The following is a 25,987-nucleotide window of genomic DNA, read 5'->3' as shown; positions in this document are numbered from 1 at the left end:
AAAAAATGCAAAAAATTAGCCGGGCGTGGTGGCGGGCACCTGTAGTCCCAGCTACTTGGGAGGCTGAGGCAGGAGAATGGTACAAACCCGGGAGGTGGAGCTTGCAGTGAGCCGAGATAGCGCCACTGCACTCCAGCCTGGGCAACAGAGCGAGACTCCGTCTCAGAAAAATAATTAATTAATTAATTTAATTAAAAATTAGCCAGGTGCAGTGCCATGAACCTGTAGTCCTAGCTACTTGGGAGGCTAAGGGGAAAGGATCGCTTGAGCCTAGGAGTTCAAGGCCGCAGTGAGCCATGATCACAGCCACTGCATTCCAGCCTAGTGGATGGAATGACACCCTCATCTCTAAAAAATAAAAAATAAAATTTTTAAAAGTTCAAAAGAAAAATAATATTTTGTGACATGTGAAAATTATGTGATATTCAAATTTCAGGTCCATCAGTAAGGTTTTCTCAGGACACTACCATATCCATTTGTTTACATGTTGTCTATGGCTGCCTTCAAGATCCAAGCAGCTGCATCAAGCAGCTGTGACTACCCCAGAACCATGTGTCTCTCAAAGCCAAGAATATTTACTATCAAGTCTTTTATTTAAAAACATTTGCCAACTACTGCTCCTCTAGGTTAATGATTTTCAGTACCGACACATCCAGGTGGTTATACAAGATGACCCCCTTTGTGGGCACAGAAACAAAATATTAGAACATTTGTTTATAGTGATCCTCGTATTTTAAAAAGAAATTAAGCTTTACTAGTATTTATTCTGTGGATTGAGTGTGGATGCTGTCTACACTATACAACCCTACATCCAAAGGTCCCAGGTCACACATGTGCTATCCTGAGAGAGGGGCAGGAACTCCACATGGTGGTGCCGGCTCAGGTTGCTAATTACTATGCCTTGACACCCCTTACCCTTTCACTTGCTTTCACTGAACTGCTATGTATTCAGTTTACAGGGTGCAAAATGTCATTGGCAGACATTTTATAAAACTTTTAATGAACACAACTGGCAGAATCATTATTATACCTTCTAATAACTGGAGAATGACTGTGAAAATCTTTTGGACCAGAAAAAGGTTTGGCACATCCTGTGGAAGTACACATTAAAGAACTATAAAAGACAATGCCAAATTATGCATTTTCTTTTCATGGCACACGAAGGCACCTCAAATAAGATCCAGAAGAAACAAGAGACAGCAAAATCAGATATATACACATTTCCTACATTACACCAAATATGGAGGAAAAAAGTTTCAATAGATTTAAAAAATAAAAGGGTATGAAAATATGAGTAAGGAATGAGGTTATTTTTAAAAACCAATTTTTAAAAGAACTACATATTTTAGAATAAAAATGATTGAAAACCTCTTTTAAAAAACTCAAACTCAATAGGCAGTATAAAAAGCAAACTAGACACAGCTAAAGAGAAAATTACCAAACAGGATAATATATCCTTTCTTAGTTTTTTGTTGCCTGATCACTTACTGAGAGTAGTGTAGTGACAGTCTCACTAGAAACAGAAATAAATAGCAACACAGCATTTAAAGCCATGTTTTCCAGAGGGATAGACAGGCCCCATGTGAATGCATAGAATTTAGTCAGTAGGAATAAATGCTAGCACTTACTGAGCCCTTACTCTGTAACACAGCATGCTAAGTACATTACAAATATGTCTCCTTTTATCCTCACACTGACCCTACACAAATACAGAAAGATAAAAGGTCTGCATCAAGGCTCAGCAAGTGACTTGTTCAAGGTCACAAAACTAGTATGTGTAGAAAGCAACATGTAATCTCCAAGCCTGCCTCCAAGTAACCAACTTGATATGCCCAATATAGATCAACAGAAATATATCTGCCTTTGTGCTCAGTCTTTTACCTTGGTAAACCATATACCCTCTATTGATAACAATTCTCTTCCTGATTAATCCTTGAGTCCTCTTCTCAAACAGGCCTGGACCTTAGACTTCTGTGTCCAGTTTTAGCATGAATCCTGCTAAGTCAGTTTAGAGAGAACCCATAACCCTTAATATCTAATCAAGTTCCTCATGGGCCTCCCCTACCAACTCCTGATGTCTCAGCCCTTGACCTGCCTTTAGCAAGAAGTCTGTTAGGCCAGTTTAGCAAGAATCCCCATACCCTTGACCCTCTTAGTAATTTCCCACCCCCAAACCCCTCACTGTGTCCCTTGGCTATAAAGTCACAGTTGTCTTTGTTGTCTTTGCTGTATTCAGAGTTGAGCCTGATCTCTCATTCCTACTACGGTAGGCCTTTCACAAGTCTTAAATAAAGTCTTCTCACCCTTTTAACAAGTGTCAGAATAATTTTTTCTTTAACAATGTATTACGATTTTCTGATTTATACAGTCAAAAGATTGTAACAATTTTAAAAATGGAAATTGCTAAATAGTACAAATTATTTAATTAGCACATAACTAAAATAATGATTGAGATCAACTCCATTAATATCTCTGTTATAAACAAGACTATTTTATAGCAGAACTTTGTCACTTCAACAGTCTATTTTCCTGCCATTATATGTTACCACACAGGTCTAACATCAAATATTCTCAAATCCTTACATTCCTTCTTAGAAAGAAAAACTGCTAACTCCATGCTACTTCCTTAGAGTTTTACTAGCATGTGCACGTGCACATACATACACACACAAACACACACACACACCATGGACCCAAACAATACAATGTGTTAGAGTAGTGTTTGTGATATACCTTAAAGTTCTAAAGGTTCTACATAAAAAGGTTAGAAGAGATAAAATATTAAACTGCATATTAAAAAGTGCCCTACAGATTACATGCAAGTAACAGACTGTGTTGAGGGTTTACATAATGTCCCAGGAAGCTAAACAGCCAGTCTTTGAGATGAACTCTAAACCGTGTGTGTGTATGTGTGTGTGTGTGCATGTGTGTATGTGTGTGTGTAAATCTTTATATGTTTACCTACCAGTTTCTCCTGCTGTTTTGTTCTTCCCATGAGGCTTATATAGAACATAAGAGCATCCTTTTACATGGAAGTGGTCATTAATTTGTCTAAACCACCTGAAAATAACAAGAAGATTTGCTCATGACAACAATTCTACAAAAAGATGGCATTATTCCAATTCTAAAGAAATTCAGGCATAGCCCAAAGTTGGTATACCTATGAGAGGTTGAAGCCCAGCAGCTGGATACATGGTTTACTATCAACACACATCTACATCATTATTATTTTGCAAAACTAGAAACACGGTATTGCCTCTAAGAGGGTCTTCATACCTCATAAGTGTTGTATTTCCCGTGAAAGGACCAAACCTAATATCTTCAAATGGAGGTTGAAAGCCCAGAATATGTAAAGCTTCTTCTTGAGTAATAGGTGGAAGACTACAAAAGAAATATTCATTGCCTTTCATTTTTCAATTCCAATCATACGCAAATACAACCTATTGCAATGTTAATATGTTTGTCTGATTTGCAAATAATTTTAGTAATATTTTTCATTATTTTATTTTATTTATTTTTTTAGAGACAGGGTCTCACTCTGTGGCCCAGGCTGGAGTGCAGTGGCGTGATCATAGCTCACTGCAGCCTTAAATTCCTGGGCTCAAGTGATCCTCTTGCCTCAGTCTCCTAAGAGGCTAGAAATACAAGTACATGCCATTGTTCCTGGCTAGTTGTTTTTATTTTTTTACTTTGTAGAGATGGGGTCTTGCTTTGTTGCCCAGGCTGGTCTCAAACTCCTTGGCTTCAAGCAATACTCCCACCTTGGCCTCCCAAAATGCTGACATTACAAGTGTGAGCCACTGTACCCAGGCCACTTTTATTTCACTGAAAATAATACATGTATATATTTTAAGCTAAAAGACTTACACTAAAATACAGCAGGGTTTTTTTAAATTTATAAAAAGTCTATTCTTAAATTTTTTTCTGTTATAGAAAAAGCAACATTGAATTACTTTGGAGTTTGGGGATACTGACAAATTGACATACTTACTTTCCAGCTCCCATTGTGCTGTATAGGAAATTCCAACAAGAAATTAATGAGGAGATGCCACAAGAAGTCTTATACTGTGGTCGGCTTATGCAGTACCTGAGAAAACAAAAGACTGTTTTCTTCACTTGAATGAATACAAAATATGCATGCTAGAAATAGAAAACTCATGGCAATTAAAGGTGTTAATATAATGAAAACTTTGATCCCCTAAGTCAATGTAAAATCTTCCATATTCACTTATTAATCATGTCATAATATAAAGTAACCATAAATCACCTGCTTTAATAAAAATAGCTAAGTATGACTAACTACCAGTTAAAGTGGATGTTATCCAAACCAATGGGAAAAAAGTAATGATATATCACCTATTAAAAGTTTGGTGTAAACTCCTGGTTGAACTGCTTACATGATTATTTGCAACTTCAGAAATACAGGAGAAACAAACCATTGCCCCCACGTGTCAACTTCTCAGAGAGATTCTTCAACCCAAACTAAAAATCATCCATTTATTACCCACTGTGTCCATCTAGAATCCTTGGGCAAGAAGCCACGAAGCAGTGCTTCTCCTGTCACAGAGAATTTTAGAAGTGAAATACAAAATCCTTCCATGGCATGATTCAGTGGCACTAAGCAACCCAGACAATTTTCCAAACCGTCATGATTCAAGAGAAGAAACTGGGGTGAATGTGAACAGAAGGAGAAAGAGACAGACTATTTATTTATTCTGTTTTAAGAAGAAATATGTTGGCTTTCTTTTTTTTTTTTTTTTTTGAGATGGAGTCTCACTCTATCGCCCAGGCTGGAGTGCAGTGGCGCAATCTCGGCTCATTGCAACCTCCGTCTCCCAGGTTCAAGCAATTCTCCTGCCTCAGCCTCCCGAGTAGCTGGGACAATAGGCGTGCACCACCACAACCAGCTAATTTTTGTATTTTTAGTAGAGACAGGGTTTCACTATGTTGGCCAGGATGGTCTCGATCTCTTGACCTTGTGATCCTCCCACCTTGGCCTCCCAAAGTGCTGGATTACAGGCATGAGCCACTGCACCTGGCCAAACAAGAAGCTAGTCATGCGTGGTTGTGGGGGGAGACAATGTTAAATCAGCTTAACAATAACCCACAACACTCGTTGGCTTTCAAATGATCTTCTCCTAACTGCTTTCTAAAGAAGGTGCTAAGAAGTAGCCACAATGAAACAAAGAAACAAGACCTATCATCACTAAGAGCAACTTTAGTGTCATCTGAAAATTAATTACAAAATGAAAAATTAGACATATGCATGTGTACATATATGCATTTGTATATGTATATATACTATGCATATTGGCACACATACAAGTTAACCATGACCCTTAAATCTCTTTTTTTTAAGTTCCAGGGTACACGTGCAGGATGTGCAGCTTTATTACATAGATAAATGTGTGTGATGGTGGTTTGCTGCATCTATCAACTCATCACCTAGGTATTACACTCTGTGTGCATTAGCTATTTTTCCTGATACTCTCCTGTCCCTGGTTCCCACCCCCTGACAGGGCCCAGTGTGTGTTGTTCCCTCCCCGTGTCCATGTGTTCACATTGTTTGGCTCCCACTTATAAGTGAGAACGTGTGCCATGAGCCCTAAATCTGTAGACTCAACTACACAAAATGACACACAAAAGCTAATAACTGTCACTTAACATACTAAGTGCTGTCTTCAACACCTCATTGTCAAATCTATTGAGTCCTCCCTCAGTTTTGCTTTGTTATTTAATTGTGGTAAAAAATATAAAACATCAAATTTATCATGTACACCATTTTTAAGTGTACAGGTCAGTAGTGTCAACTATATACAAATTGTTAGGCAACAGAACTTTTTCATCTTGCAAAAATGAAACTCTTTACCCAGTGAACAACACAACTCCCTTTTTCCTCTTTCCCCCATCCCTGGAAACATATGAGCAATTTACTAATGTCCTTATTCAAGTAATCTGCCCTAGTTGTTTAAATATGAGTGTGAACTCCAACCTAAGAGATCTTTGTGGACAAGTGATTATTAACAGCTCTGTCATCATAAGCTATATGGCCCATGCTGATAAAACACAAGCAACTCATTCATTTACTGATTTTTTTCTTTTCTGCTGCGAATATTTTTGCCAGAGTTCAATTTTGGGTATTATTTTACAAGTCCAATACTAACAGTGTTTTATATTTTATAACATTTATGTTTACATATATTTACTAACAAAGTATTACATGCATGTGTATATTTTTTCTCATAACACTAAATTTGGCCTGAAAGAATTTTTAAAAAGGAGAGGGAAAGGGGAATTTCTCTTAAGATTTTTCATACTTTTTCATCAATCTAAACTTGTTTCCTAGTCTTGTTTATGACCAGGTTAAAATGTTTACCAACATTCTACTATCTTCTATGGGACTTTCCATTCTAACCTAACCTTGTAATATTCTCAGTGGAAAACAGGCTTATAGTCCTGGTGATGTTTTCCCCTCAGGGCATTTCTCCCATCTATCCTTCCCAGTCCCAGCCTTCATGGCCTCACATGTTATACTATTTGCTGCTGAAACAAAGCTTAAATCTAAGTGATTAGAAGCACAAAGGAGCAGAGCCTTCTTTTCAAAGAAACTAAAATGAATGTTTCTGACTTTAATGTCTCTTCTCCATTATTCCCTACACACTAACTATTCCAAATTTATCTTTATAAAAGTTCCTTTTGTTAAGAAATCGTCCATGGCTTATCTTTAACTCAGAAAAAAAACATCTAAATATTGAGGCTGATATCTAAGAAACAGATCATGACGCGTATTATACGCAAACAGCATGAATGTTGGTCTGACTCTTCGGCTTCAACACAAGATCGTCTACTTATTAGCCATGTGACATTGGCAGGTTTCTTGGCTTCTCTAAGCCTCACTTTAGACAAGCTATTCTACTCTTCATTACCCACATTTCAGAGACACTATGCTGTAATCCTTTCAAAGACCCTTCACCCCTCCAACCCTTCATATTATCTCCCTTAAGACCCAGGACCTTAGTAAAGCATTTTGGTGATCATTACCTCCTTTCATGGTTAATTAGTGATTCATACCCATCACATGACAAACTGCCTAAGATATTTAACATTTTTCTGTTTAGTCCCCTCACTTCAACTGGATTGTAAACCTTGGGAAAACAAAAACCATGTTGTGTGCATCTCTGTTTCTCAGCCTACAACAAAGGGTCCAATATTTATTAAAGAAGTGATAAAAATATATTTCTAAAATGTCATACAAAGGAATTTTAAAAACCCAAATCAGGGTCAGTAATACATAAAAGTTGTCATGAATTAAACTTGTTTTCATTAGACTAGGAACTGTATTTTAAGATAACCAAATAGCCCCAGTTGATCAATGAAAGCTACAGAAGAAGGCTGGGTAATAAAAGTAAAAAAAAAAAAAAAAAAAAAAAATGGAATTTTGAAATATAACCATTTTGCAACAAATATTCAGACAAGGATCATCAATGGGTTTGGGTTGTCAATACATTTGGCTAAAACCATAAGGTAAAAAGTTGATGGAACCTGGCTATTACCTAATGCCACTCTGTCACCCTACTGATTACTTGAGGGTAGCAAAGGAGAAAGAAAGAACTCGTCAATGTAGAATACAGCTGTCACCACCTTAACCCAGTAATCACTTAGAATTGCTAATACTGGATAATTAGATACCATGTGCCTTCTGATGTGAAACATTTGAAGTATAAGGGCCCACTTAAGCAGTGTTCTTGCACAAAAAGTTGTACTGGAATTTAATCAAGTCTTTATATTCAACTTCCAGTTTACAGGAAATATTGAGGTTAGATGAATAATTTAGGAAACTAAAAGGAAAAAACAAATCTGGGATGTAGGACATTCTACAAAATATCTGGCCAAGTCTCTTCAATAAGCCAATCTTTACAATTCTCATTTGTCGATTAAAATAATAGAATTTTTAAAAGACAAGGGGGAAAGAGGGGTGGAGACTGTCCTAGATTGACAGAATTATGAGTCATGACAAGCAAACATGTGGTTCACAACTGGGTCCCACTTTGAACAAACAGATGTGAAGACCTTTTCAAAACAATCTAGGAAATGTGAATTTAGCCTGGGAATTAGACAGTAGGGAAATATTGTTAATCTTATGAGGTATGATAAAAGTATTGTGGTTAAGTAGAAAAAAGTCATTTTTTAGAGATGCATACTTAAGTAACTTTAGATGAAATACGATAAAAATCAGTCACTTACTTGAAAATTCTTCAGCAATGAAAAGCTAAGTATGTAACTACATCAAAAGGTTAATCATTGTTAAATCTAGATGGCAGTTATGTGGAGTCACACAGATAACTCTAATGATCAGCCGAGTTTGGGAAAGACCAGCATAGCTCATTATTGATCTACTTCAAACATTTGTGGTAGACTTTAAATATTCAGAAATCCTGGTAATAATTTTAGAAATAAAAATATTTATGATACATATAATGTACTAATTTGTAAACTGCTAAGTTACTGCCAACATATATTACATATTTCAAAAATGAAAAAAATAAAAACTGATAACGTCACCATCGTCTGAGGTCTAATACTTTCCGCTGTTTAATATCTTCAAGAGGAGAATGCTGAGGACATTCCTTCTGATATCTTCCCTTTTTATCTGAAGTTTTTCTCTTGGAAACTTGTTTCTTTGCATTGCCTAGAATACAAGAGTATAAAATAAGCAAAATGCTTAAGATGAAGTAAACTGAAACGACAAAAAGTAATTATGCACCAAAATTAAGAAGTAACTGCCTTAATAATTCTGCTGAGAAAGTGCAAAGAAAAAATAATAAATAAATAACTGCCACAGGTTCTAAAAATGATATTTGCAAACACAGTGAAGTAATACATGTATTTTCAATAATAGTCCCCTACCTTAAAAAGAAAGAATAAAAACAAATTTAAACAACCATGAATCCTATTTTGTGTCAGGTTCTTATACTCCAATTCCAGAGCTAGTCACTTAGCTGGTGAAACAATCACTAAATCTTTAGCCATATCCAGAAAATCAAATTATTGACAGTAAAAAAATTTAACTAGATCACTTTCCAGAAAATGAAGGCTTTCTATAAAACAATAAAACCAAATTAATGCAACTCTGTTAAGAAAGTAAAAGCACTGGATCCATTAATGTGATGATGTGATGTTTAAAAACATCTCTGGACCTACAGAGACGACGGAATGAATGAAGAATGATGCACACATGTACATTACTAAGATGCAACTTTAGTACAGAAACTAGAATAAAAAGCAAGCCTCGTGTGTGCATGTATGCATGTATGTATGCATGTACACACACACACACTCATACACGCACACAAATACATACATTCTCCAAAAGACCCTCAAGACAAACAACAGTGGTTACTACTGGGGAAAGGAGAATTGGGAGCTAGACAAAAGGGAGCCAAAAGTAAGAGTGAAAATTTGTACTTTTTAATTTTTGAGAGTACATAGTAGGTGTACATGGAGATGTTTTGATACAAGCATGCAATGTGACATAACCACATCATGGAGAATGGGGTATCCATCCCTATACTTTTTATTTTTTATATGTTTTATTTCTAAATTGTTAGTGAAGTATCTAGTAAAAAATTATATAAAGTAAAATATCAATAAATAACATCCAAGCCTCATTTCATTAAAATACTATTAAGATTTCAGATAGCTATGCTCAAATACTTTAATCTTTCACACATATTCTATTTTACAAGAGTTCTGTTATAAAAATTAACTGAAGGCTAATATTTCATTTTTATGAGTCATTCATAAATTATAAAATAGATTATATACATATATGCCTAGTGAGCAAACATGGAAAGAGATCGGTTTTATTCCTTCAAGATACTATACACGGAAACCATTTGACACCTACGAACAGCTGGAACTCAGGAACTATTATTACACAGGGAATTTCTGTAAAAATGTAATAATAATGAAGACTATAAAGTCAAGAAACAATGTTTCACCTTCCTTTTAATTATTCTTTATGTTTGTTTGTTTGTTTGTTTTGAGACAAGGTCTTGCTTTGTTGCCCAGACAAGAGTGCAGTGACGCAATCTCCACGCATTGCAACCTCTGCCTCCGGGGCTCAAGCAATCCTCCTACATCAGCCTCAGGAGTACCTGGGACCACGAGTGTGTGCGACCATGCTCAGCCAATTTTTGTATTTTTAATAAAGTCAGGGTCTCGCTATGTTGCCCAGGTTGGTCTCAAACTCAGCTCAAACAATCCACCTGTCTCAGCCTCACAAAATGCTGGGATTACAAGTGTGAGCCACCATGCTCGACCCTTTTAATTATTTTTTCTTAGTTTTTACACAGAACACACTTTTCACAGAGCTGAACATCACTGGCAAAGGCGAGCAATTGTGCCAAATCTCATTAATGGTGCCAAATTTCCTTGACTGGTAAAATGACTCTTAGATAACAGAAGAATGAGTTTCTAACATTTCTTGAGATGTCTTCACTGCCTAACAATGACTTAATTCCCCAAGTAGTTTTCCCGGCCACTTAAAATTTTAAGGCTAATGAAACATGGAAATGTATGACCTTGACAGACTCTGCAAACAGTCTGTACTCACACTTTCCTCTAGGGTTCCATGACCTTGCCCCCATTCTCTTTTTGTTGAATCTAGGATTGCCCCTGGGATCAATGAGCATATAAGGTCCAAATGAGCATACTTCATAAAATCCCCACACTGCCACAGAAAGAGCTGGTCCCACACGCAAAAGTTGACTCGATTTGAGGGAAAGAAGCCACATCAAAGTGAAAGCTCCATTTGAGATGGGAACATAGAAGAGCAACACCTGCACCTTCTGCCTCCCATCACCTCAGCTTCAAGAACCTTCGCCCACTGCTGCTTCTCATTACTGAGTTCCTTCTTCCATTCCTCACCCTACCCACAGCACACACACACAGCCTCAACACCAAATACACACACACACACACACACACACACACACACACATAGATATATGTATCCACACACTGACTTTTAGAAAAAGGTATGAGAAGAGCAAACAAAAGCAGAAAATCCACTGTCTTTTTTTACTGGAAGAACCAAAGGACAGAGTCCTGTGCAAACACCATCACTGAAAGTGAGGTGAGAGGGAACCCAGAAAGAAGAGAGCCACAGAGAAGAGGGGGCCCAAATTCTGTGTATAAATTTGGCCCAAATCTTGGACTGACCCCTGGACCATGTATGCAAGGAGCAAATTCAAACAACACAGCTAAAAGAACTGAACTGAGATGGTTGGAGCTGTACCAAGGAGACAGAATTTACAGTTTTAGTTCAACCAAATTAACTGCCTCCCAAAACCAAAAAAAAATCAACACTTTGAAGGAATATACCAGAGTTACCATAACATAATAGTCCGACTATCTAGGATACAACGCAAAATTATAGAACATGTAAGGAAAGTGAAAAATATGACTCATTCTCAACAAAAAAGATAAGGCCTACTCTGAGATTAGCCAGATTTTGAAATTTGCAGATAAGAAATTAAAGTAGATATTATAACTATGCATTATGACATAGATAACATGCTGTTGTAATAAGTGAAAAATACAGCAAATCTCAGATGAGAAATAGAAGCTGTAAAAATGTAAATTCTAGAACTAAAATAAATAGATGGAAAAATATAAACCATGCAAATATAATCAAAATAAAGCTGAGGAGATTTATTAATATCAAACAAAGTAACTTTCAGAACAAGAAATACTTCCAGGAATAACGAAATATATTTTATAATGATAAAAGGGTCAATTCAGGAAGAAGGCATAAATCTCATAAATGTATGTGAACTTAACAACAGAGCTTCAAATTACATTTTAAAAAAAATTAACAGAATTAAGTGCAGTGTAAGAGGCACCAGGAATCTGTCTCCCCACCTAGACAACTGCACTGGCAGAAACTGTCTGATGTAATTATTTTGGAATTCCAGAGTCTATTCAAAGGATTGCAACTTTCAGAGGAAGTCCTGAACAGTAAATGCAAATTTTGGTCAATTTCAGCACATAGCAAGGTACAACCACCTATCCCCAAGTCCAGGCAACTGTGCATATGTTCCTGGAGAAGCTCCAGGCAGTTTGTGGGAACCACGGTGGGCAAAAAGGTCCTATGAAAATTGGAAATCTGTGTTCTGATTGCTGACTGCTGCTTCTGATCTTGAAAGCACAGATACAGGGGGGCAGCCATTGTTGCAACTCTCCCTCCAATGTTGCAAGCCCCTCCCACTACAACTGAAGCAATTTCCAGAGGACTTAAGGGGCTAGCACCTTTGGTGTGGTTTTTTTGTTCTGTTTTTTTTTCTCTCCATTTTCCCTTTGGGGAGCCAGACATTTCAAAAACAGTATATTCAAAAGCAATCACTTATACAGGGAAATGTAGAACATCACTGTACACACTCGGAGAAAGGCAGGGGCTTTTCCCTGAGAAGCCCTTAAATGTATACCTCAGGTTGATTACCAGCATAGAAACAGACTATGGCAATAAAAAAACAAAAACTAAAATCAACAAACTCTGGGAAAGAGGGGTATTGATTTCCAGAGTTACATTATTAAATAATATTTGAATGTCTAGTTTCCAACAACAACAACAAAAAATAACAAGAAACAGAATAAGGCCCATTCAAAGAAACAAAAAAATATATAAACCAACAGAAAGCATCTCTGGAAAGACCAAATGGCAGACTTGCTAGACAAGGACTTTAAAACCACTATCTTAAAGATGCTAAAAGAACTAACGAAAGATGTATGTATGAAGAACATGGAAATATCAATGAAGAGATAGAAAACTTAAAACCAAAAATAAATTATTGGGCTGAAAAATGTAATAACTGAAATGAAAAACTCACTAGAGTGATTCAAAGGCAGTTTTGAGCAGGCAGAAAAATTAGTGACCTTGAAGATGGGAAAACTGAAATAATTGAGTATGAGGAACAGAAAGAAAAAGGTCTGAAGAAAAGTGAACAGACCTTAAGGGACCTGGGGACACCATCAAGTAGACCAACCTATGCATTGTAGAAGTTCCAGAAGGAGAAGCCACTGAAAAAGGAGTAGAGAGATTATCCAAACAAATAATGGCTAAAAACTTTCCAAATTTGATTTAAAAAACTGGAATGTAAACATCCAAGAAACTCAACAATTTCCAAGTAGGATGAACTTAGAAAGACCCACACCAATATACGTTATAATAAAATTGTAAGGCCGGGCACAGTGGCTCACGCCTGTAATCCCAGCACTTTGGGAGGCTGAGGCAGGTGGATGACCTGAGGTCAGGAGTTCAAGACCAGCCTGACCAACATGGAGAAACTCCATCTCTACTAAAAATACAAAATTAGCCAGGCATGGTGGCACATGCCTGTAATCCCAGCTGCTTGTGAGGCTGTGGCAGGAGAATCGCTTGAACCCAGAAGGTGGAGGTTGTGGTGGGCCAAGATCGTGCCATTGCACTCCAACCTGGGCAACAAGAACAAAACTCCGTCTCAAATAAAAAATTTAAAAATTGCAAAAAGACAAAGACAGACTCTTAAAAGCAACACAAGAGAAGCAACTCATCACATACAATGGACTGTTAATAAGAATATCAACAGATTTCTCATCAGAAACTTTGGAAGCCAGAAGGAAGTGGGCTGATATATTTAAAGTGCTAAAATAAAAAAAAAAAAATTCAAACAAGAATTCTAAATCCAGCAAAACTGTCCTTCAGAAGTGAAGAAGAAACTCAGACATTCCCAGACAAACAAAAACTGAGGGAGTTTATTACCACTAGACTTGCCCTGTAAGGAATGCTAAAAGGATTCCTGCTGGTTGAAATGAAAGGACGTTAGCTAGTACCTCAAAGCCATAGGAAGAAATAAATTTACTTCAGTGCAGGTAATACATGAACAATTATAAAAGCCAGTGTTTATTTTGTTAGTTTGCAACTCCAGTTTTTGTATTCTATATGATTTATGAGACTAATACATTTTTTAAAAATCATTATTAGTTTAAAAGCTAGTAGTAGGCCAGGAGCAGTGGCCCATGCCTGTATTCCCAGCACTTTGGAAGGCCGAGGCAGGAGGATTGCTTGAGCCCAGGAGTTCAAGACCAGCCCTGGCAACATAGTGAGACTCTATCTCTACAAAAAAATTAAAAAAATTAGCCAGGCGTGGTGATGTGCACCTGTAGTCCCAGCTACTCAGGAGGCTGAAGTGGGAGGATTGCTTAAGCCTGGGAGGTCAAGGCTGCAGTAAGCCATGGTCGTGCCACTGCACTCCAGTCTGGGCAAGAGAGCAAGACCCTATTTCAAAATAAAAAATAAAAATAAAAAAGTTATTATTATAATAACTTTGGTTTGTAACTCCACATTTTGTTTTCCATATTATTTAAGAGATTAATACATAAAAATTACTAGTTTATGTCTTCAGACAATATATAAATATGTAATTTTATAACATCAATAACTGAAAGTGAGTGGGGATGAAGCAGTATAGGAACAGAGTTTTTACATATAAATAACAAGTAGTAAAATGACAAAAGTCTCTCCTTATCAGTGATTACTTTAAATGTAAATGGATTAAATTCCCCACTCAAAACGCAGAGATTGGCAGAATGGATTTTTTAAAAATATGTTTTTGTATACGTGGGTTCACATACAAAAATAGAAACAGAAAAAATTAGCTAACTATATGCCATCTCTTAAACACTCACTTTAGATCTAGAGATACAAATAGGCTGAAAGTAAAAGGATGGAAATAAGTATTCCAAAGCAAATAGTACCCAGAAGAGAGCAGGGGTGGCTATAAATAAACCAGTCATAAAAAGACAAATACTTTATGATTTCACTTACATAAGGTACCTAGAATAGTCAAATTCACAGTGACAAAAAGTAAAATTGTGGTTTCCAGGGACTGTGAGGAGAAGGAATGAGGATTTATTGTTAAATGGGTACGAAGTTTATTTTGTAAGATGAAAAGAAGGGCCGGGCACGGTGGCTCACGCCTGTAATCCCAGCACTTTGGGTGGCCGAGGCGGGCGGATCACAAAGTCAGGAGGTCGAGACCACGGTGAAACCCCGTCCCTACTAAAAATACAAAAAAGGAGCCGGGCGCAGTGAAGGGCGCCTATAGTCCCAGATACTCAGGAGGCTGAGGCAGGAGAATGGCGTGAACCCGGGAGGCGGTGCTTGCAGTGAGCCGAGATCGCGCCACTGCACTCCAGCCTGGGCGACAGAGCGAGACACTGTCTCAAAAAAAAAAAAAAAAAAAACAAAAAAGAAAAGAAAAGAGATTTGGAGATGAATAGTGATGATGGTTGCACAACAACGTAAATGTACTTAATGCCACTAAACTGTACACGTAAAAATGGTTAAGACGGTAAATTTTCTGTTATTAGACATGTATTCGTTTTTAAAAAAGAAATTAAATGGAGAAAAGACAACTTCACAATCATAGTTGAAGATTTTTAACACCCTTCTTTTGGTAATTGATACAACAAGGCACAAGTTAAGCAGAGACACAAAAGATGTGAATGACAATTTCAAACACTTTGACATAATTAATATTTATAGATACTCCCAATGACTGCAGAAGGCACACTCTTTTCAAGTACACATGGTACATTCACCAAGATAGACCATATGTTGGGTCATAAAACAAATCTCAGTAAATTTAAAAAGACCGAGAGCATATGCCCTCTGTCCACAATGGAACTAAACTAGAAATCAATATTTAGAAAAACGATTAATATCTAGAAATTAAACAGCATACATCTAAGTAATACATGTATCAAAGAATAAATTGCAAAGGAAATTAGAAAATGTTTCCAATTAAATAATAATAATAAGCATATCAAAATTCGTGTGCTGCAGCTAAAGCAGTACTTAGAGAGCAATTTAGAGTATTATATGCTTATGGTAGAAAAGTCTAAAATCAATGATCTAAGCTTCCATCTTAAGAAGTCAGAAAATGAAGAACAAAGTAAACCCAAAGTAAGTCAGAGGAAGCAAATAATAAAGAGCAGAAACCAATGAAATAGAAAACAAACAATTGAGAAAATTAACAACACTAAAACCTGGTTATTTGAAAAGATTAACAAAATTGATAAACTCCTAGCTAGACTGATCAGCTTAAAAAAAATAGAGAAAATAAATTAATTACCAGTATTAGGATGCAAAAGGAGTTGTCAATAAAGATTCCTTAGATGTTAGAGGGATAACATTAAGTCCCCAAATTTGACAACTTAAATGACATGGACAAATTAAAATTTGTCAGAAATTAACAGAAATCAAGACAACTCCATAATTATAAATAGAGATTTTAAAATCTCTCTGAAAATCCTCAGAAAACAGGAGGAAATAACACTTCCCAACTTTTCTTAGAAGATTTGCATAGCCCTAATTCCAAAACTGGACAAAGGCATTAGACAAAAAGAAAATTGCAGACTCATTACCTACAAATTTAGACAAAAAAGCAAAATCCCCCTCCTATCCTTGAGAATTACAAATTTACATAACATTCTATGAAACAAATTGATTTTGCAGATGAACAAGCAGAAGCATTAAGGTTTTACAAAATCATCAGAGAAGCCTAGAAGTAAAATACAAATCCTAGTTTGACCTCTTATTAACTCTGCAACTTCGCTCTAGAGATTTATCCCCTCTAAGCCTCAATTTCTTCACCTACAAATGGGGCTAACAGTACCTGCCTCATAAAATTCCTGTATTACTTTGAATTCAAAAGAAAGAAGTGTAAAGTATTTCTATCTGCCATAGGACCACCCCATTGCAACTGTGAAAGTTATGCACAACCTAGGTAAACAGCATCCTCTTAAATTGAGCAGTACACAACCCACTCGGTGGTACATGGAGGCTTTGCTGGGTGCCTAAAAAATTTTAACAAGAAAGAAAGCTAAAACACTATATAGTAGGAAAAAGAGATGTCTGGTCAGGAAATGGGACTTCATGTGCCTATAAAACTATGAAATAGTAGTAAGTTATTCTAGCCATGTTATTAACCTTTTCTAAGCTACCATCTGTTTATAATATTTTACAACATTATAAGATTTTCAAAGCTCCCAAAATAGTTAATACAAAGGCTATGCTTGAAGTTTCCAGGGGAAGCCCCGTAATGAACTACATGCCCTATGTCAAGGTTACTTTCCTAAAACTACAATGACAGACAAGATGATAGCCATATTCCTTATCTAGTATTATACAAGGAAACTATGTGTAATGGGAAGATTAAACAAGACATAGTGTTTGGTTTCTCATTATTTTCACATATGAACTTCATGGCTCCCTCCTTACCTGATTTGTGTTTCGAATTTGTGGTCACCCCATCAAATTCAGATTTATCAATTTCCCATGCGAGAGGTAGCTTGCCCAGGCTGTTGGATAAGTTTTCCAAGCTATTTTCTTCATTGTAGATGATTTCCGATGTACTAGTCGGGATACCAATGTATCTTGATGAATTATTTCCAGCAGATAAAGAGGTACTATCAGGGAGGCAAGAAGAGCGGGATGGATTTGGAGTTTTATAGATTGAGGTCGCCTGGTTGAGAAAGGCATAGTCCGAACAGATGGCATAAATTTTTTCCCGTGTATGAGTCACTGGACAACTCCATGGATAATGACCATCTCCTTTGGGACCCAAGGGTGCTCCTGAGGCACTTGTGCAGCAAGATTTTACAGCACCTTGTAGATTCTCTTCAGGTGACTTTCTCTCAGATTTGTGCTCACCATTTCCAGAATCATTTGACTTTTCTGTTTCTGCAACGTTAGGCATTGAATGCAGTGTAAAAGTTTCTATTACTAGAAAGAAGTTGCAACTCTATCTGTTTCTTGATAAACAACTTTGACAATTGTTTACAGCATGCTATAAAAGCTTGAGAGCTGCAAAATGAGCTCCTAAGAGGAAGGAAAAAGAATGATCAACAATCCACCAGATACACAAAGAGCCACTAAAAAACATAGCAAGTTTTATGCATACATTTGCCTTCATTCTATATTAATTTTACAACTACTATATGACTGGAGTCACAATCACTATCTTATTTTTTAAATTAGTCTAAAATATGCATTAAATTATTTTTAAATAATTAAAAAGCAAATAGCCCAATAATTAATTAAAAAGCAAATAGCCCAATTTTTTTTTTTTGAGATGGAGTTTCACTCTTGTTGCCCAGGCTGGAGTGCAATGGCGTGATCTCGGCTTACTGCAACCTCTGCCTCCCGGGTTCAAGTGATTCTCCTGCCTCAGCCTCCCAAGTAGCTGAGATTACAGGCATGCGCCACCACGCCCGGCTAATTTTGTATTTTTAGTAGAGACGGGGTTTCTCCATCTTGGTCAGGCTGGTCTCAAAATCCTGACCTCAAGTGATCTGCCCACCTCTGCCTCCCAAAGTGCTGGAATTACAGGTGTGAGCCACCGCGCCCGGCCAGCAAATAGCCCAATTTTTAAAAATGGGCAAAGTATCTGAAGAGTGTCTTCTCCAAAATCAGTACAGAAATAGCCAGTAAGGCCAGGCGCAGTCACTCACACCTGTAATCTAGCACTTTGGGAGGCCAAGGCAGGTGGATCACTTGGGGTCAAGAGTTCGAGACCAGCCTGGCCAACATGGTGAAACCCCATCTCTTCTAAAAATACAAAAATTAGCCAGGTGTGGTGGCACGTGCCTGTAGTCCCAGCTACTTGGGAGGCTGAGACATAAGAATCGCTCGAACCAATGAGCCGAGATCGCACCACTACACTCTAGCCTGGGCAACAGAGTGAGACTGTCTCAAAAATAAAAATAAATGGCCAATAGGCACATGAAAAGATGCAGTATAATTAGCCATCATGGAAATACAAATCAAAACCACAATGAAATAACACCTCACACCCACTAGAATGGCTATAATCAAAAAGGTTGGTGAGGACGTGGAGAAATCATAACCCTCATACACTGCTAGTGAAAATGTAAAATGGTCCAGTTGCTTTGGAAAACAGTTCTTCCAACAATTAAACAGAGTTACCACATGGTCCAGCAATTTCATGCCTAGATATATATCCATGACAGACGAAAATACATCTTCATACAAATGTTAATACCAGCATTATTCATAATGGCCAAAAAATGGAAACAACCCAAATGTCCACCAACTGATGAATGTATAAATAAAATGTGGTATATCCATACAATGGAATATTATTTGGCAATAAAAAGAAATGAAGTACTGACCCATGCTACAACATGGATGAACCCTGAAAACATTATAGTGAGTAAAAGAAGATCATCACAAAGGACCAGATAGTGTATTATTCTATTTATATAACATGTCCAGAACAGGCAAATCTATGCAGACAGAAAGTAGATTCATGGTTGCCTAGGGCTTGGGGTTTGGGGGTGATGGAGTTTCTTTTTGTAATAATGATAATATTCTATAAATGATTGTGGCAATGAACATACAACTTTGTAAATACACTAAAAGCCAATGAATTGCATAACTTAATGGGTAAATTATATGGTGTGTGAATTATACCTCCATAAAGTTGTCTAAAAAATAATGCATTAGCACGATTTTTTACGTACATAGGCATAAGGGATACATGATGAATAATGGCCACAGATTTAAATCAACACAGAATACAGAAAGTAAATATTTCAAAGATTCATCACCTGACAGACAAACGGATCCAATCAAGGTGTCACTAACTTCTGATCAGTTTCAGGAAAAACTGAATTTCAAGTCTAAACTGATTCCTTTAGGGAAGAAAACAGAAAGCTTAAATAGCAACCGAGGGCATGCAAGAAAGCTGAAGATTTATACCAGAGGAAGTCCTTGGTGAATTGAACCATCCCAGGACACGCAGCAGACAACCCCAGGCAGGTGCCATGAGGGTTTCTCAGGGCTCCGGCAACAGAGCATCAGTCAAGAGATTCAATCCACCCTGGGTGATCAGTTGGACTTTTAACAGTTAATATCTCTGCCCATTTGCTTACTTAAAAAATTAGAAATAAAAATAACTGTCATGGGTTACAAAAAAATAGTATCAAAACCATCATATAAATATTTAACAACAAAAGCCTATGAGTTAGGCCGCAAGAAATAGAAGACGATTCACATAAGAGCCCCCTAGGTTATCCTGATCTGTGAGGAGAAACTAGCAAAGGTACTGCATGGCTTTCATGGAATTTAAGGAAATAGAGCTGCATATTAGGACTCCACATGTGCTAGGCAAAATTCTATTTTCTTTACTTTTAAAGCATGCTTTTTCTCTATTCAAACCTTCAGTTTTTAGGCCTGGTGTGGTGGCCCGTGCCTGTAATCCCAGCACTTTGGGAGGCTGAAGCAGGTGGATCATTTGAGGTCAGGAGTTCGAGACTAGCCTGGCCAATATGGTGAAACCCCATCTCGACTGAAAATTTAAAAATTAGCCAGACAGTAAGGGCTGGGTGCGGTGGCTCACACCTGTAATCCCAGCACTTTGGGAGGCCGAGGCGGGTGGATCACGAGGTCAGGAGTTCGAGACCAGCCTGGCACACATGGTGAAACCCCCGTCTCTACTAAAAAAATACAAAAAAATTAGCTGGGCATGGTGGCACGCACCTGTAATCGCACCTACTTGGGAGGCTGAGGCAGGAGAACTGCTTGAACCCAGGAGGTGGAGGTTGCAGTGACCTGAGATTGTGCCATTGCACTCCAGCCTGGGTGACAGAGTGACACTCCATCTCAAAAAAAAAGATAAAAATTAGCCAGGCGGTAGTGACACGTGCCTGTAATCCCAGCTACTCGGGAGGCTGAGGCAGGAGAATTGCCTGAGCCTCGAAGGCAGAGGTTGCGTTGAGCCAAGATCGCGCCACTGCACTCCAGCCTGGATGACCTGCACTCCATCCTGTCTCAAAACAAACAAACAAACAAACAAATTCTTCAGTTTTAAAATAATTTGTGCAGAGTTTATAGTTGTTTGCAGGAGGTCAGTTGGATAGGAATATTACCACGAAAGGTGGAACCTCCCGTGGTTTCACTCTGAAAACTTTCACTTTTTTTTGGTAAAAAAAAATTCTTGGAGTAGGTGTAGTGGGTCCTCAAGTGGAAGTGGTGCTCTCTCCTTATTCATCTGGTTGTGCAACGGTGATGGCAGAGGGAAGCTCAGTACCTGGCATTGTTCAGAGCAAACTCTTGTCTTTTTGGAAGACAGAGCTGCTCTGATTCTTAGCAGGTGTCCTAACATAGCATTTTCTACTTCTCATCTGTGACCTTCATGCCTTTCTCTACAGCAGTGTGGTGGACAGAGAGGTAGGTATTTGTGGTATTGGGGTCGTGAGGGTGGGCTGTGTGAGGTGAGGAACGCAAGAGCATATGGTCTCGGTGAGAGGCAATAGAGAAAGGTTATTAGAGTGAGTTTGGTGGGGAGACGGAAATGTTCCAGGCCCTGCCCCTTTTATATCCTCATCTCAGACTTGGCTTCCACTTTCCCAGGGCTTCCTTCCTCACACTGAATGGAATTTTGCCTGTGGGACCAGCTCTCTGTGTGACAGTGTAGGGATTTGATTTGATTTGATTTTTTTGAGATGGAATCTTGCTCTGTTGCCCAGGCTGGAGTGCAATGGCGGGATCTCAGCTCACTGCAACCTCTGCCTCCTGGGTTCAAGAGATTCTCCTGCCTCAGCCTCTGGAGTAGCTGGAATTACAGGCAGGTGCCACCATGCCTGGCTAATTTTTGTATTTTTAGTAGAGATGGGGTTTCACCATGTTGGCCAGGCTGGTCTGGAACCCCTGACCTCAGGTGATCTGCCGGCCTCGGCCTCCCAAAGTGCTGGGATTATAGGAATGAGCCACTGCACCCGGCAGGGATTGTAAAAGTATGCTCGTTTGGAACATATATAGAATAATTTTTTTTTTTTTTTTTAAGAAACAGGGTCTTGCTATGTTGCCTAGGCTGGTCTTGACTTCTTGGCTTCAAGCAATCCTCCCACCTCAGCCTCCCAAATTGCTGGCATTACAGGCACAAGCCACCATGCCCAGCCATGGAGAATATTCTTATCAAAAACACAGGCAAAGGGAAATGACTGCATTTAAGCACAAAAGTTGGGGGTAAGCTTCCTGAAAGCTAAAGATAGAACACAGCACTTGATTAATAAAAAGTGTAACAGTGTGGGCCAGGCACAGTGGCTGATACCTGTAATATCTGTGCTTTGGGAGGCTGAGGCAAAAGAATCGCTTGAGGCCAGGAGTTTGAGGCTGCAGTGAGCTATGATCACACACTGCACTCCAGCCTGGGCAACAAAGCAAGACTCTATCTCAAAAAAAAAAAAAAAAAAAGGAAAGAGAGAAAAAAGTAACAGTCTGGTTTTGTTTGTGTTTTTGGTTTGTTTGCTTTTAAATAATGGTCACGGAATTAGATGATCTCTTTGGTCAAAGTTTTAGCAAAAAAAAAATGAAGATCATCAACATAAGGATGCATTTTGTATCGACCGTCACTAAAATCCAAGGGCAGGAAACATTCTCATTGGAAACTATATTTATGTACATTTCTCTGTGAAAATGTAATATTCATAGATTTTATAAGTAAAACATTACAAAAAATGCAAAGTACTAAAAGAAATTACAGGAAAATGGAAATTACCCAAATCCCACAACCCAAACACTGCTAGTGTTTACTTTCTTTCCACACTGTGTCTCACGTCTATTCTCTCACTATAGTAGCCCCAAGAGGCCAAGGGGGCTTCTATTATTGCATGCTCAGATTCTAGCTTTCTTAAAGTACACTAAGCACAATTTATTACTGATAATACTAATAACAGAATCATTATCGACAATACTGAGCTATAGAGAGGCAGTCTGTCCCTCCACTTTATAGGCTGCAGCTGTCACTGTTTTGACTCATCTTGTATCTCCTTTTCTCTATTTATAAACTATTCCCAGTGAGTTGACACTTCTAACCTGACCTGTGCAGAGATATTAGAAAATAAATTTTGCTACATATATATGTTCACAGAACTCCTCTGCCTGAAAGCCTCTGCTCTTAGAACAAAAGGCCAACTCCTGATGGTGTCTAGATCTATCTGGTTAGCTCCATCTCATTCCCTTCCCCCACTCCCCAAGCTCCACGTTACTTTTTGGTTCTCCCAATACTGTCTCCCTTACTTAGCTCACTCCCATTCATCTTAACAATGTGAGCTCAAATGTCACTTTCTGGGGGAAACTTTCTTGGCTTCTCAAACTAGGCCAGGTCACCCGGTACAAACTCCAGTACCTTCCTCACACAGGTCTTACCAGGTGGCAATTTTACACTTACTTCTGTGTGTATCTGTTTATACGATCAATGTCTGCATCCTGCAAGTCTGGTTTTCTGGATTATTGTATCCCCAGGGCCTAGCATTTGTAGACGTCTCATTCAACAGATAATTTTTAAGTGTTTGCATCATGCCAGGCATTACTGTAGGCCCTCATTTTGATTGATTGCGGTTCCCTCTTCCAGGCAAGTGAGGTGTTGCTATATTAAGATTTACTAAGCCGGCGCGGTGGCTCACGCCTGTAATCCCAGCACTTTGGGAGGCTGAGGCGGGTGGATCATCTGAGGTCAGGAGTTTGAGGTCAGCCCGGCCAACATGGTGAGACCCGTTTCTACTAAAAAAAAAAAAAAAAAAAAAAAAGGTCCAAAACTAGTCGCGCGTGGTGGCGCATGCCTGTAGGCCCAGCTACTCAGGAGGCAAGGCTGGAGAATCGCTTGAACACCAGAGGCAGAGGCTGCAGTTGCACCACTGCACTCCAGCCTGGTCGATCAGAGCAAAACTCCGTCTCAAAAAAAAAAAAAGATTTACTACTAAGAATGACTGCATGACCTCAGGCTCAACCAATAGCTTACTCATAAAATCACGTCATAAGCAATAGAAATATGTTTGCTCGTATGCAAAGCAATAATTTATAAAACGGCAAGCTTTAAAAGCACCGCCAGAGTCATGATTGTTCAAAGTCACTGAACGAAGTGTTCTGTAAAATAAAAGTCCATTTGTAAAGCCAATCTTCATCGCCTAGGTTATAGTCTTTTCAGGTTATATTTTGTCTGTATTCTCAAGTATCAAGTTTATGAGAGAACCAAACATCTCTAAAAACCTTTTCAGTAAAGCTTTTTCATATAACACAATAACCTGACTGATATCCTGTATAGAAGGCAACTGAGGAGCAGGGGCATTTTGGTGACCTCGTAAGGGTCGAATATGTGCGGGAAGGCGAAACCAGAGGCGCACAGCCCCCGGCCGAGCTAATGCCACCCTTCCCACCCGGTGTCCTCCCGCGCCCTCCAGGCCCCTTCCTCCCCTTCAGACCTGCGGGTCCCCAGAGCCGAGGCGCCAGCCTGTCAAAAGATACCGGGAGTCCTCCGCGCCTGGCGCCAGCCTCCAGCCCGCGCCCCTGGGGAGGCCGGGAGAGTTTCCACCACCGTCCTCTGACAAGCTCGCTGCTCGGCCGGGCTCGGAGGCCGCCGGGACGGAGGAGACAGTCGCGCAGGCCAAGCCCCGCCGCGCAGAACCAGTGCGCGCGGAGGCGACGCGGGCAGAGAGGAAGGAGCGCGGCTGCGCCCCCTGCCCGCGGCCACCCCAGCCCGCGCCTCCGCGCGTGTCGCGGGCACCCCGAGTCCCCAGCCCGCAGAGCCCAAGGGCCGCCGAGGCCTCCTCGCCCCTACTCCGCGCCTCTACCTTCCCTCACCGGCCGGAAGACGAGGCTCTCCGCCAGGGGGAGCGCGCCGAGGCCCGGGGGTGACCGCCTAGAACATGCTTGCCCCGGGCCCCGGGGACGCTGTCGGTGTTAAAGGGGGCCCACGGGCAATTGCTGCTTCCGGGCTAAGAGCTGGGGCTCCGATTCGACTGTTTGAGTAAACGAGTCGATATAATTAATAATGACAATTGCACAAAAGAAAATAGGAAAGAAACCCCCTCTCCTGGCGCCGGACCAGGCCCGCCTTGACTCGGAGCCACCGGCTCTTCTGGGTTTTCGGGGCAGCTGGCAAGAGGGAGGCAGGCAGAGGAGGCGGCTCCGGGTCCGACTCCCGAGCTGACCAGGGCGGTGAGCACGTGACTCCTGGCGGCGGCCCGGACCCGGGTGCTGGCGTGCAGGGGAAAGCGACGGCCGCCGCGCGCTGGTTCCCGGACCCTGCCCAGCGTCGCGTGGGGACCGACGGCCGCACAGGGGTCACCGGTATCCACATGGACACCTCCTAATCGAGCTTTGTTCACCAGAGGGCTAGGCCCTTCTCTCCCTGGCGCTTCTGTTCCCCCTGCGACCCAGCTCTTCCCCCTACTCCTTCCCAGGAGAGCGGGCACCCATGCAGTGGCCTCCATCTGGAAGCCACGGGGTTGCGGAGAGGCGATGACCCCTGGCAGCCCAGGCCGGTATCGAATTAAGTAAAAATTTTGAATGCCCAGGTGGCTGCGCGTAGAGTGGCAGCAGGCCGGGCTGGCGGCGCCCAGGTGCCCAGCGGAGGGCCAAGCGCTCAGGGCGCACAGCCGGCCGCCACCTCGGCCCCTGCCCCCTGCCCCAGGGTACCTCTGGCCTGTCGGGTGGGGTCGGGTCGCTGCGGCCGCAGCGGAACCCGGCACCGGACCTGGATCACAGCATCCAGCGCGCGTCCCGCGAGGCGCCTCCGGTTACCCTGGGGCCGGCGTCCCTCGTTCCATCGGAGCGCGCGAGGATGCTGCGGTGCCCGGCGACAGGTCGTCGGATAGCATTGACAGCACCTTCCTTTCAAGGTGCTTTATGCCTGGCCTCTGCACGTGCGGAGGGCAGGGTGACCAACGCAAAAACCTGAGCTGCGCCTCCAGACCCGTGCGCCCCTTTGATGGGCATCTGTGGTGTTTATCTGTCCCCCGAAAGCCGTGACCGAAAAGTAAATAAATGGGCGAGAGGTGGTAAAAACCTGGCAGTATTTCCGCTCGTCCTGTCGCGAACTACATATCCCAGGGAGCCCGGGGCGCCGGGACGCGTGTGCAC

At 40.2% G+C, this 25,987-nt stretch overlaps 1 protein-coding gene across 4 annotated transcripts in view; it reads right to left on the bottom strand.

Moving 5' to 3' along the window:
* BIVM (basic, immunoglobulin-like variable motif containing) overlaps positions 1–25,946 on the bottom strand; it is a 42,106-nt gene extending 16,160 nt beyond the window's left edge. The window contains exons 1-7 of one of the 4 annotated variants that reach the window (XM_032151285.2): positions 25,544–25,946; positions 19,675–19,758; positions 17,324–17,923; positions 8,563–8,689; positions 3,992–4,087; positions 3,277–3,381; positions 2,966–3,060 (exon numbers count right to left, since the gene is read on the bottom strand). In XM_032151285.2, the coding sequence (XP_032007176.1) occupies positions 2,966–3,060; positions 3,277–3,381; positions 3,992–4,087; positions 8,563–8,689; positions 17,324–17,801 (901 nt within the window). In that variant the 5' untranslated portion in view covers positions 17,802–17,923; positions 19,675–19,758; positions 25,544–25,946. Of the gene's footprint in view, positions 1–2,965; positions 3,061–3,276; positions 3,382–3,991; positions 4,088–8,562; positions 8,690–17,323; positions 17,924–19,674; positions 19,759–24,327 lie in introns of all 4 variants that reach the window. The other 3 variants (XM_032151286.2, XM_032151287.2, XM_058438055.1) reach the window with 3 other exon arrangements.
* Positions 25,947–25,987: the final 41 nt, after the last annotated feature.

Source organism: Hylobates moloch, unplaced genomic scaffold (genome assembly GCF_009828535.3).
Source record: "Hylobates moloch isolate HMO894 unplaced genomic scaffold, HMol_V3 SCAFFOLD_4, whole genome shotgun sequence".
Classification (NCBI taxonomy): Eukaryota; Metazoa; Chordata; class Mammalia; order Primates; family Hylobatidae; genus Hylobates; species Hylobates moloch.
The sequence above is the reverse complement of the archived record's forward strand: the minus strand, read 5'-3'. Positions and strand labels throughout refer to the sequence as shown.